Genomic DNA, 13,484 nt, shown 5'->3' with positions numbered 1-13,484 from the left:
TTGTAAGCCATGGCTCTGTTAGCCTACATCTAAGCTCTCGATTTGTGGGGTGTGCACTCTAGCAAGCAAACAAAAATTCTATATGTGTAACCTTTTCAGAAGCTTGGTTTGCAGACTTAAAAACAGTGGGTTTTCACCTATCTCAGATACCTGGCTGACCAACAGAAAAGAATTGGATCAAACAGGGTTAGATTTGTAAATCAAAGTGAGCAAGATCATATAGATCTGCATTCGGTATACATACTGCACAAAAAGGGATAGGAAGTATACATTTTGTAGCAAGATCTCTAGGGTATCTGAATTCAACACTTTTTCAGAGATTACGCATACAACAACTTTTATGTATATGCAGGTAAAATGCTTGAACTCCTCAACCAAATTCATCTGAACTTAGGTAATAAGTTTGCCTGATGGCCAGACCCAGTCTGGATGCAACTGAAATAGATTCTTCAGGTATGAATTGAAGTATGACAGCCATCCATCTTGAAAGATGATCGTGTAAGTGCCAAAGCAGTTTAGTTATTTTGCTATACTGTAATACCATGAGTAGCTAAAGAATCCAATTCTCGAGCGACTGTTCTTGCCGCAGATGATGCAGGCGTAAGTCGTGGGGTCAAATGATGAAGTTTCTGCAATATTGACTCTTGAGATGCTTTTCTCTTACCTCTCAGCCACCTCTCTTCAGCCTCTTTGGCTCCTTGATGCAGTGCAGCCACCCAGTCTCTCCTGTTGTCAGCCACATCTTCCCAGCTTGTATCATTAAAAATATTCAAATCCCGCTTGAAAATGTCTTTGAACCAGAGCCTAGGTCAGCCCAGCAGCCTTGAAGCATCTGCAAGTTCTCCATGCAAGAGATCCTTTGGAATATGTCCATCTTCCATCCGATATAGATGACCAAGCCGCTGGAGACATTTAAGTTTGAGTAGAGTTATTTGACTTGGCAACCTAGCTTTCTCTAGTACTTCAGTGTCAAGAACTTTATCTCCCTACTTGATATTTAGAATATGGCGAGGACAGCGGGTGTGGAAAGAGTTCAGCCTTCTCTCGTGTACAATTGGTAGTCCAGGCCTCGCTTCCATACAGCAGCGTGCTCAGAACGCGTTTGATAGACCCATATCTTGGTGTTCAATGTTAATTTTCTATTATTGCACACATACTTAGTCAGTTGGCCGATTGTGGTTACTGCCTTTTAAAATGTGAGAACTCAGTTCATTGTCTAGAGATAAGTGATCGATAGAGTTGATTCTGGGTAGCAGAACTTGTGTACAACTTCTGGTGCAGTCAACACAACTTGGGCAATAAATTGGGTTGCATAGCGCCTGTTTTGTAGATACTACACTGCCTCCTAAGGACCCAAAATGGCATCCGGAATGCGCGCACACTTCTTGCGTGATGTGCGTTGGATGCCATCTTGGTAAAGGCATTTGCGCATGCGCAGATAACATGCCCATAGCATGTGCAGTAAGGAGAATATGCGATAGATCAGTGTACGAACTCAGATCGGCAGATTGGTGAGGTCTGGCATGCCGATTGGAGGATGTGGGATTTAGTAGTGTGCAATCTTTATTCAACGTTTTAAAACAACTCAACAGTTTGTAAACATAGGGATGGGACCTGCATTTGTGTTTTACATGTGCGATGTCTGATCTCCGTTCAGACTTCGTGTGGACCTGTATCTTATATTTTGCAAATAAGAGTTGCAGGGTGCCTTGAAGTGGTGCTAGCCACTCGCGATATCACGGCCCCTCTGGTGAGCAGCTACTCAATATTACAGCTAGGCCTAGCTGCTTGCAGCAATCAGGTAAATCCCCAGGCAGCACGAATGTTACGTGCTTCCTGCATCTCATCAACCGGGCGCCGGTTAATTGCGCACCGCGACCAGTTTTGGGGGTTATCCAATATAACCTCTTTGTGTCATGATCATCGTCATGGTTAGTCCAAAATCATCACAACCTAACGAAAAGCTATTGCAAAGTTGTTTAAGCTCCACTTCACTGTGTACAATAAACACAGCATCATTGGCGAAAAGAAGTTCTCATCAACAGGTTTTTGATTTTTGCAATATTAGAGTTTTCCATCTGATCTTGTATGGAGTAATATACCTTCGGCATTAGATGAGCAAGCATAACGAAACAGGAGAAGAAGAATATACCAAAGAGTGTTGGTGCCAAAGTACATCACTGCGGATTTCAAAGCTGCTAGATTGATTACCATCGTAATGGATTGTAGCCTTCATACCATCATTGAAGGATCGAATCAGACTGAGTAGGACTGTGGCGTAGCCAACTCTCCAGCAAATAGAAAAGGCCTTTTCTGCTGACCAGACCTTTCTCCTGCAGCCTTTCCTGATGGTAGGGAAGTGATTGCCTTTTCAAGCTCATTTATAGATTGCTTTGTATCGAATTCCTCGCTGGTCTGAAGCCTGAGGATCGCACGTAAAGCGGCTTCTGAAACAGTCGCTTCACATGAATGAAGTTCATGATAGTATTTTACCCAGCATTACATCTGTTTGTCTCTGTCAGTGATGAGGCTTCTTTTGAGGGATTTGAATGGTACAGTCTTCTTGACTAAAGCACTTACTGCTTTCATTATTACATCATACATACCTTGTAGGTTTCCATTTTCAAAGCACTTTTGTATCTTCTCGCACAGATCTAGCTAATATGATTGAATGTGTTTCCTTGCTGTTAATTATAATTTGCATTTAGCCACTTTGAGATTAGCACATATCTCAGGAGAGGGATTCATTCTGTGGTGGGACTATGCTGTGCATTTTGCTTTAATAACTGGAACCATTTCTTCAGTGTGGTTCCACTGATTCCACCCCCCTCCCTGGTCGCTGTCTCAGGCTGAACCACACTGTTCACTACTTCTGAGCTTTGACCACATATCCTTTCCGTCACAAAGACCCCCACCTGCTTCTACCTCTATAACATCGTCCATCTCCGCCCATATGCTGCTGAAACCCTAACCCCCCCCTCTAGCTCTCTAACCTCCACCAGCCCTACAACCCTCTGAGAACTTTGCGTTCCTCCGACTCTTGTGCATCCCCGCTTCCTTTGCCCCACCGTTGGTGGCTGTGCCTTCAGCTGCCAAGCCCCATAACTCTTGAATTCTCTCCCCAAGCCCCTCTGCCCCTCCACCTTTCTTTCTCCCATTTAAAAACGCTCTTTAAAATCTATCTCTGACTAAGTTTTTAGTCATCTGACCTAATATGTCCTACTTTGGCACGGTGTCAATTTTTGTCTGATTACACTCCTGTGAAATGCCTTGGGACGTTTTACTACGTTAAAGGTGCTATATAAATGAAAGATGTTGTTATGCTGCAAACCAGTCTTTATCTTGAACAGTCTTTTTGCCTTCGGCTAAAGTTGCGGCTATATGGATATTAGTTCTGAGTGTGTCCCATGTATCTCAGCATTCGGGAGAGGGTATGAACTTACATAATCATATTAAAAGTGGTGTGAAAAGTGTGACATGAAGGAAGTGTGACATATTAAAAGTGTCTGATGTGCAGTTCCTATGATTATGTATGTTCATACCACATTAAAAGTCCTGTGTAGTATACCTGTCGCTGTGTCACACTTGCTTCCCGCTGTCACACCTTTGCACCACACTTCATTGGCTCAAAGTAAAACTGCTGCAAATTGAAAATGAACTAGGAAACATATGAATCAAAAGTGAGGACAGCAGCTAGAAAATTACTATTAAACTACTAAGGACCAGATAATCATGAATGACCGGTCAGGGGACCCCGCCAATAAATAAAATGGAAAATCAACCAATTGAATGACTGAGAACTCTTCAATTTAAAAAAAAGTTGTTTGCATTTATTCTTTCAGAAACCAAAACCTCTGATGAGAATTTAAATTAAATAAAACATTGAAAATATAATAACATAATTAAATTCTCATGTCTTTTAGTACCTTTATTAAAACTTTTACTTGAATGCCCTAGTCTCTCTCAAATGCCTTGCATTGGACTTAATATTTTTGTTCGGTTAGCTGAAGGCAGATGCTGCAGTCTGGGTATGCAGTGTGCCTAATTCCCCAGGATGCATCAGTAGCATTTTATCAGCCCAAGTGCCAGAATGATTCTCTTCAGCTTTCAGTAATACCTCCTTGGCTGTTTTTCAACATTTTATGAAAAGCTAGAGGACAAATTTCAAAAGGTTTATTCAGATGAAGTTTATATCGAGTGTTTGTTTTAAAACACAGATCCATCCGCTTGTTGCTTTTATTTATGTTTGAATTATAAGCATTCTTTTTATAGTAGTAGAAAAGTCATTTATCTCTAACAGTTCGTGGCTTTTGAAAATAATTTGAAAGAAACTGGTGATGAATGTGAGTTGGTTTGCGGCTAAACTTTTAAATAAAAGCTGTTCATTTTTTACTTGTTCTTGGGATTTGGGCAAAACTGGTAAAGCGGTATTTATTGCCCATTCCTAGTTACACTAAGGGCATTAAGAATCAACTGTGTAGTGTGGGACCGGCATTGTGTGTAGTCCAAACCAGATACGGCTGGCAGGTTCTGTTCCTTGAAGGCCATTAGTAAACCAGTTGGGTTTTTACAACTAGCTGCAGCTTTAGTGGGCATTTTCTGGTACTGGATTTATTAAGTTCAATTTCACAACTTGCTATGGTGGAATTTGAACTCATGATCGGTTGCTAGTCCAGTACCATACCCACTAGATTACTGTAAGTGTGAAAGTGTGTTAAGTTGAGATGGACAGTGTCTTTCCTCATCCTAATCTGGGTTCTTTTTTCATGAATTTTGAAAGCTTCTTGAGGAAACATGCTCTTATTACCATCAGCTGTGTTTTGTAAACATTCTAATTAGTGACAGCTGAGGAAGAGAGAGAGGAAAAACTAAGGCGTACACTATGTGGATTACGTACACAGAATTTTTAAACGACTATCCCGTTCTGGTGCTCATCATAAGTCTGAGGATGTGCTGTTTTATAGGGACAGGTAAATTATAAATTGCTTTATTTTATAGGGACAGGAACATTATGCTTTGTAAAGCATTGTATTATTCCTCTGCTAAAGTGTAGGTGTGTTTCCCCTTTAAAGCTACCAGGGGTCTAATCGACGTGGAATGATTTTACAGTATGGAGTGTCGGGAGTGCATATCAGGAATTTGGGCATGCCCCAAATCTCTGAAACATGGCTACGGCAAGCAAGGCTCCATGCCAGGTGTGCAATCTTGTAAAATTACCCCGATAAGTAAATACTGGCTTGTTCAAAGATTAATTGCTGTTCAAGCTGTCAGTCAGAACCTTGACTTCACTTGTGGGAATGACAGTTAATAAGACGTAGCCATAAATAGCTCTAGTATATTGTGTTTCTGCAGACTTTCTCAGTAGATCACAAAAGCTTCACCACAGAATGAATCCCTCTCCTGAGACATGTGCTAATCTCATGTGAGACAGAAATCGTTCATTGATGGAGACAGGATGTGATGTTTTTATAGTAATAGATGCATTATTATTATGACAGATGAAAATGTAGCATTCATCCATTGCCTAGTGCACCATCCTTAACCCCCAAAATAATTTGTGCATTGTTACTCCGCCATTCTGCTGGAATGTGCAATAACTTATTTGTGATCTGTTTTAATAGATACTGGAGGCCTGAAATTGTTCTTTAGGCTTTGGTGTATCACATACAAGCCTCAAACCGCTGCTCTAAGGGGGTAGAGGTACTACAACTTCAAATTTATACTGTCTTAGTTCCAAGATTATAACTCAATGTGGCATGGAAAGGTAACTAAAATGTTGTTGTTTGTCTTTGCCTGCACTAATAGCTGGTCATGTCATTGCTACGAAGAAGCCAATTATCACGATTTAATAATGAACCAAAACAATTCTGTTTTTTTCCTCACAGATTCATAATGTTACAACGTGAGGCTTGTGTGTTTGTCTACCTTCAATCAAGCTGATCAATGAAAGTGATATTAAAACATTTGGAATGAATCTTTGTGCAATCTGGTAGAAAATATGAGTGGTTCGAAGCCTGACATCCTGTGGGCTCCTCACCATGTGGACAGATTTGTTGTTTGTGACTCTGAACTGTGCCTTTATCGAACTGAATCGGGAAATTCTGAAGCTAAAGCAGGTTCTTTGAGGCTTTCAGAGGACACCACAGCCACATTGCTGGCAATTAACTCTGACACCCCCTATATGAAATGTGTGGCTTGGTATCCTAAGTATGACCCAGAGTGTTTACTTGCTGTTGGTCAAGCCAATGGACGGGTTGTCCTTACTAGCCTTGGTCAAGATCGCAATTCTAAATGCAGAGATTTGATAGGAAAGGAATTTGTTCCTAAGCATGCTCGCCAGTGTAATACGTTAGCTTGGAATCCTGTGGACAGCAACTGGCTTGCTGCTGGACTGGATAAACACAGGGCAGATTTCTCAGTACTCATCTGGGATATCAGCAGCAAATATACACCAGAGATAGCAGTCCCAGCAGAGAAGGTGCGACTTTCTGCTGGTGATACAGATGCTGGCCTTGTCGTAACAAAGCCGTTGTATGAACTAGGCCAGAACGATGCAAGCCTCTCCCTTTGTTGGCTCCCAAGAGACCAAAAGCTGCTGTTGGCAGGCATGCACCGCAATCTTGCAATTTTTGACTTGAGAAACACCAGCCAGAAAATGTTTGTCAATACAAAGGCTGTTCAGGGTGTAACTGTCGATCCTCACTTCCATGACCGTGTAGCATCTTTCTTTGAAGGTCAAGTGGCAATCTGGGATTTACGGAAGTTTGAGAAGCCAGTGCTAACACTGACAGAGCAACCAAAACCACTAACAAAAGTAGCTTGGTGCCCAACTAGAACTGGTTTACTGGCTACGTTGACTAGAGATAGTAATATAATTCGCCTGTATGATATGCAACATACCCCAACACCTATTGGGGATGAAACTGAGCCCACCATAATAGAAAGGAGTGTCCAGCCATGTGAAAACTACATTGCCTCATTTGCTTGGCATCCGACAAATCAGAACCGTATGGTTGTGGTGACATCTAACCGATTGATGTCAGACTTCACTGTCTTTGAGCGAATATCACTGGCGTGGAGTCCAACTACTTCTCTGATATGGGCGTGTGGCAGACACTTGTATGACTGCAGTGAGGAGGGAGAAACTAGTTCTGGAGAGAAGGATGTTGCCACAAAAATGAGGCAGCGGGCATTATCAAGATATGGACTTGACACCGAACAAGTGTGGAGAAATTATTTATTGGCTGGAGATGACGACCCACAGCTAAAATCTTTATGGTACACTCTGCATTATATCCTTTTGGTTAAAATTCTGAGTAGCAAGATAATGGTTTCTTCAAAGATTTTTTAAAAAGAAATTGTTGCTTAGGAAGCAATATAAATCTTGCAGTGATGTTTATGAAGACCAAAAACTTGCATAAAGTAACTTCTTAAATTTTGTTTTATTGTGCAACAATTTATTTGTCAGTGTGAATTATTTTTAAAAGTAAATGAAACTTTCCTGTTAGATAATTTCTATTTTAGTTTCCTTAATTGGCTTTTGGTGGTAGAACTGGGTCTGTTGTAGACTAATTGATAGAGATTGATTGCTATGATTAGTCAACAACTCCATTATCGTTGTATCGTGTAACTGGCAGAATAACTCACAAATGAAGTTTAATAGGTATGGTTATCCTAATGTATGACAATAAGGATCCTGTTGCACTGCTGACGATGACCTACACTGCTCATAATATTGAAACTATTCAGTTCAAAGGCTTTTTAAAAAAAAAAGTCCAGTAAAATCAGTAGAAACTGCATTATGTGGTGCTAAAGAGATTTTTTTTAAAAACTGCAAATGCTGAAAACTGAAATTAAAATAAAATACGCTAAAAGTACACAGGACGTCCATCAGCATCTGTAGAGGAATAACAGGTTAATGTTTCTGGTGTATCCCCTGGAAATAATATTTATTTATACTGATCTTTCCCCATCCCAGTATTAACTTCCAGTATAAGCTGTTTAGTGCTACTAATCAAATCATTCAGATAACTGTTTTCTCTCACAGCTTAAACAGTCGTTATGAATGGGCTGTCTGTGCTTCAAATACTTCTAAATACTGCTTAAGGTGCTAAAGTAGTTTAATATTTAATCCACGCTCAGTGTTTTATACAAACATGTAAATGGAGGATTATTCTGAATTGCAACAACTTTTTTTTGAAGCTATTGCTTCAAGGTTAAAGAAGAAATAAAATATTTGCATTTATATAGCGCCTTTCTTGACCTCAGGACGACCCAAAGCTCTTTACAACCAATTAAGTACTTTTGAAGTATAGTCACTGTTGTAATGTAAACACGGCAGCCAGTTTGTGCACAGCAAGATCCCACAAACTGCAATGTGATAATGACCAGATAATTTTTTTTTAGTGGTGTTGGTTGAGGGATAAACACTGGCCAAGATACCGGGAGAACTCCCCTGCTCTTCTTCGAATAGAGCCATGGAATTTTTATGTCCACCTGAGATCCCAGACGAAACTTCGGTTTAACATCTCATCCGAAGGACAGAAGGGATGGAATATTTTGGAAGGAGGGATGTGCTTTCAAGTTAAAGTACTTTCCCCTCCATTTCTTCCCCATCCTACTCATCCCCCATCCTATTTATCTGTATTTAAAATTATTTAGTATCCCACTTTCCTAGTGAGAAAGCATCCTGCCAGAGACTTGCTACATTTGGTCTACCCAGCCTGGGGGAATTAATGGGTGATGTATGTGACTGTTCCATTTTCAGTATATGTGCCCTGGTTTTCAGGCTTTCTAATTGCTTTGAAAGCACTGAGGAGTGGTAGGCAGGAATGGTGATAATGAGACCAGATCAATGGCAAACCTGATACGTATCTCACCTGAGCTAGTCTTTAGCAGCCAGAGCATCTGCTGTGGCTGATTTCTAGTAGGCTGTTTTTTTTAGGAATTTATCTTTTCAAGTGTGAGGGTTTTTGAGCAGTTTATTATTTTAAAATGTTTGACTGCTTCAATTCCTCCCAAGTTCTCCTAAAACTTCAAAATTTTAAATCAGATGATGAAGTTGAACTTCTAGATACAAAGGCCCTGAAATTCCAATCCAGGATCAGAGCAGAGGGTGGATGAACTGCTTGAACTTGGGGTGGAACCCAGTTTCAATGGGATTCTGCCCCATGTAAAAGGCAGTAAATTACGTGCAAGGGTGGTGGAAGGTGGAGAGGAATCTGCCTACCTCCCACTATGTCAAGGGGTTGGGGCATTTCTGTGATTTCTGCCAATTACATCTTTATAAAGCCTCAGTGGAACTCTTGCCACTAAGAACTGGCGTGTGTTCCATTGAGGACCGTAGGAAGGCCCCAGAAGGTTTCCAGCCAAAAGTAATTGATCCTGGAAGGAATCAGTTACCTTATTGAGCTGCCTTAGGAGCTGAAGATACATATATATTTTTAAATGCTGTTTTTGGTCTAGGTTGGGCCTCCCTATTAAAATGACTGTGGGATGGACTGATATCCACTTGTGCCTCTGAAGCATGTGTCCCTCCAATCATGTAAATGACTCCCATCTCTGGAAATTAGGACTGGATCTGCGGCCTTCATGTTGGGAGTATGGGAGTTCCGCTCCGCTGCATTTGCATCAGTGGAGTGGACCCATCATTATTGATTATTAACACATTAATTGGCTAAAAGCTTATGCCACTTTACCTTATAGGGTTGCCTCCTCTGGCAGGCGTGGTGTGGTAAAGGGTCAGTGTCATTGCTTTAGTGGTTTTTGCTGGCACACTCTACTGTGCTCTGATCTATGCCATAAAGCCACCCAGTAAATGTTTACACCTCAGTGCACCACAGTGTATTTTCTGGAGGAACTTATCACTGGAATAAGGTAGACGTGATGTCATGATGCGCTTGGTGCTTTGAAATTATGCAGGTGGGAGCTCTGGTTTTAAAATTCCATGCTTCAGCTCGGTCTTCCCTTTCATCCCCTAAAATGGGTTATTAGCATGGCATTAAGTGAAATTATTGTGCCTGGCAAAGGAACACATCATTAGGAGGGGTTCCATCTGAGTATTCCACCCAACTAACTGGCCACAAGGTAGAATTGTTGGAATCTTAGGGATGATCCTGGTTTCCATCCATCTTAGCTAGTGCCTGAGGCGACAGGTGGATTAAAATTTTATTTTAAAAAAAATACAGGTTTCTTGTATATAGAAATAGCTGTACTTAACACTTGCTTTGTGTTATGTACATCCTCAAACAGCGTACAAAATATAATGTATGTAATAAATAATAGACCTTCTGTGACGTTTGTGGTGAATTGGAGGATACGCTGTTGTAGCATACAATATAATATTGGGACCGCTGATTTACAGTGATTTGAATATGTCCGATTGTGCTTTTATTAGAGTATTTTAGGAGTGTTGGCAATATTTTCAGGCTAGGCTAGCAGAATTGTCTATTTCTATGGAATTGCAAATTAGTTAACAATTTTTACTATTTAAAAACTTAGTTAAACTATGTGGTTACTTTATCTCTTTTAGAGAACAGGATCAAGGGGCAGATAGTGCAGGTAGGTTGTAGGAACTGTGTGTGGTGGGGTGGGGGGATTTGAGGGTTGGTTCTGCGGTTTGGGAGGGAGCATTTTGAGGGTCCTGGGAGAATGAAGAGGGCGCTTTCAGGATGGAGCACTGGGAAGGGCATACCAGGTTGTGAGAGGAGTGGGAAAGGAATCTTGGGAGCAGACTTCTGGATATGGCGATGGTGGAAGGTGGGTTTTGGGTGTGGCAGCACTGAGATGGCAGTGATAGTGTGGAAGCATTGAAGATGGGTATTCGGGGGAGTTATGGGTGCCACTGATTTCTCAGGTGGGTTGACAGTGGAGGTAAAGGCATGTGTTGGGGGGAGAGAGGTCGTGAGGAGGATAATATGATGCTTAGGGTGGATGAGCCAGCCCTGGTGGGAGGGAAGGAATTTTCATGTTGCACATCATCAAAGCTTATTTATTAATTAAAATTCTATGCACTGTAACAGAGATTGAACACGAAATGAACACAATTGACAATGAGCTGCCTCGGGGCTAATGTGATCAACCATCAGATGGTGATTAATGAAGACTGAGTGTTTGATTGCAGAAGTACAGATTGTAGGTTTGTTTAAGTGTGTGCTCAGATTGTGGAAAATTCAAGGCCATAGTATATTGCTAAGAGTTGCTGCAGCATGATATTGGAGATAGATTCTCATTCTGTCAATTCATTTGAAGTAGGCAAAAAAAACTACAAGCTATTTTTCCCCTCATGTTGCTTTCCTATATTTACAATCACTTATGAAACAATATGCTGAAGATGCAGAACAGAAATCATCTGTGAACAAAGTGCCTCTTGTATACTCTGGCATTAAAACAATAGTGAAATCAAGTGCAGGTGAGTGAATTAATCAATGTGTTTCCATCCATTTGTAAATGTTGTTTCTGGTACAGATGCTTATAATTTGATGTTCCAGATGTCATCGGATAACTAAAAGGAACGAGAATGCAGAATTTAGCTTTAGGTGGGCTGATATAAATTTCCAATCCAAACTTCAGGTTTCTTAATTGGGCAAAGGTTTGTATCAGGAACACAGTGTTTTAATTTTAACTATCCAAAAACAGAAACTGCATAATTCAGCCATACATAGCAGTAACCATTTTTTTTAAATTTAAGATTTTCCTGTTTGGTTTGTAACAGGTATTTGGCAAGGAAACCTAGATACATACACACTTTTAATACACCTTTTTACCTGTGCTGAATTTATACAGTCCCATTTTCCTGCTTTAGAAGTTTACATAGAAACATAGAAAATAGGAGCAAGAGTAGGCCATTTGGCCCTTCGGGCCTGCTCCGCCATTCAAAATGATCATGGCTGATCGTCTAACTCAGTACCCTGTTCCTGCTTTTTCCCCATATCCCTTGATCCCTTTAGCATTAAGAAATATATCTATCTCCTTCTTGAATACATCTAATGACTTGGCCTCCACTGCCTTCTGTGGTAGAGAATTCCACAGGTTCACCACTCTCTGAGTGAAGAAATTTCTCCTCATCTCTGTTCTAAAATGGCATACCCCGTTTCCTGAGACTGTGTCCCCTGGTTATGGATTCCCCATCCATCGGGAACATCCTCCCTGCATCTGGTCTGTCTAGTCCTGTTAGCATTTTATATGTTTTGATGAGATCACCTCTCATTCTTCTAAACTCTAGTGAATATAGGCCTAGTCGACTCAATGTCTCCTCATACGTCAGTCCTGCCATCCCAGGAATCAGTCTGGTAAACCTTCATTGCTCTCCCTCCATGGCAAGGACATCCTCAGATAAGGAGACCAAAACTGCACACAATACTCCCGATGTGGTCTCACCAAGGCCCTGTACAACTGCAGTGACCCTGTTAACTTGTTTTTGATTGGCTATTACACCTCTCGAGGACAAACTCACTTTTGGTTTAATTTGATATATATATTCTTGGTATAAGTAGTACCTCAAGGGACCTTCTATTTTCTGTGATTCTGTTTTCATTGACTGAAATCCACACCAACACAGATTAGAGCATAGCAGCGACTCTACTTCTGCATTATCTAAGTGTTACGAGCCATCAGCCAAAAAGATGGGGAGCTGTTACTCTTTTTAATTACAACCATCTTCCAGTTAGAGATTTTAATAAAGCTATGGTGTTAATTATAGATCTGTTATTCAACCTTGACACTTGAGGATGTGAGGCCTACATTGTAATGTAAAATGGGCATAATCCATACAGGCATGCATATATTTTAAAATTATTTGCATATTTTTGTAATGCCCTCATTTTACTTTCCTAGTTTTTGGTTAGTACTAATACTTTTTCAAAGAAGTTTGCGATTATTTAACAGAATATTTACAACTTTAGAAGTTATTTCCCTCTGTTGCTTTGTTCTGTTTCTCTATTTGTAGATAATATATTTTTGTTTCACCAGTTTGTGACTTGATAATTCATACACAACAGTTTCCATTGTTTTTTTGGTAATGTCAACTTAATGTTATGTATTTTTATTGATTCTTAGTAGATAAAATGGTTTGCTTTATTTCTAAAGAAAACATTACAAATTTATAGTCTTTTTTTGTATACAGTTTGTTACAATATGCACATGGGAAAAGAGCCAGTTTTCAAGGAAGAGTAGCTGGATGTTTTTAGGGAGGGACAAGTTTGCCTGTCTAGTCATCTGGAGAGAGACATGGATGTTAGCTGGATATGGTCTGTTGCTGTAGGGGTAGGCATATCTCCTGGTGAACATATGATATTGGAGTCTATGGCAATGTCTGACTGTGGTTTGGATGGTTCTATCCTACTGCTCGAGGAAGGTAGTATGTATGTGGGGGCAACTTGAGGGGTTGAATATAACCAACGTTTTTAAATGAGAATAAAATATGTTACTTGGGTGCCTACTTTAAATCACAGTTTTAAAAAAAACATATTTTGATATTGCTTTGT

General features: G+C 40.3%; 1 protein-coding gene across 3 annotated transcripts in view; it reads left to right on the top strand.

The window, feature by feature from the left end:
• The window catches only part of mios (missing oocyte, meiosis regulator, homolog (Drosophila)), a 56,885-nt gene that overhangs the window by 5,034 nt on the left and 38,367 nt on the right, over positions 1–13,484 (top strand). For 2 of the 3 annotated variants that reach the window (XM_068004130.1, XM_068004138.1), the window contains 2 exons: positions 5,886–7,292; positions 11,312–11,410. In XM_068004130.1, the coding sequence (XP_067860231.1) occupies positions 5,999–7,292; positions 11,312–11,410 (1,393 nt within the window). In that variant the 5' untranslated portion in view covers positions 5,886–5,998. Of the gene's footprint in view, positions 1–5,626; positions 5,765–5,885; positions 7,293–11,311; positions 11,411–13,484 lie in introns of those variants that run through there. The other variant, XM_068004146.1, reaches the window with a different exon arrangement.

This window comes from Heptranchias perlo, chromosome 2 (genome assembly GCF_035084215.1).
Source record: "Heptranchias perlo isolate sHepPer1 chromosome 2, sHepPer1.hap1, whole genome shotgun sequence".
NCBI classification, from domain to species: Eukaryota; Metazoa; Chordata; class Chondrichthyes; order Hexanchiformes; family Hexanchidae; genus Heptranchias; species Heptranchias perlo.
Note: the sequence above shows the minus strand (reverse complement) of the source record. Positions and strands in the feature narration are given on the sequence as shown.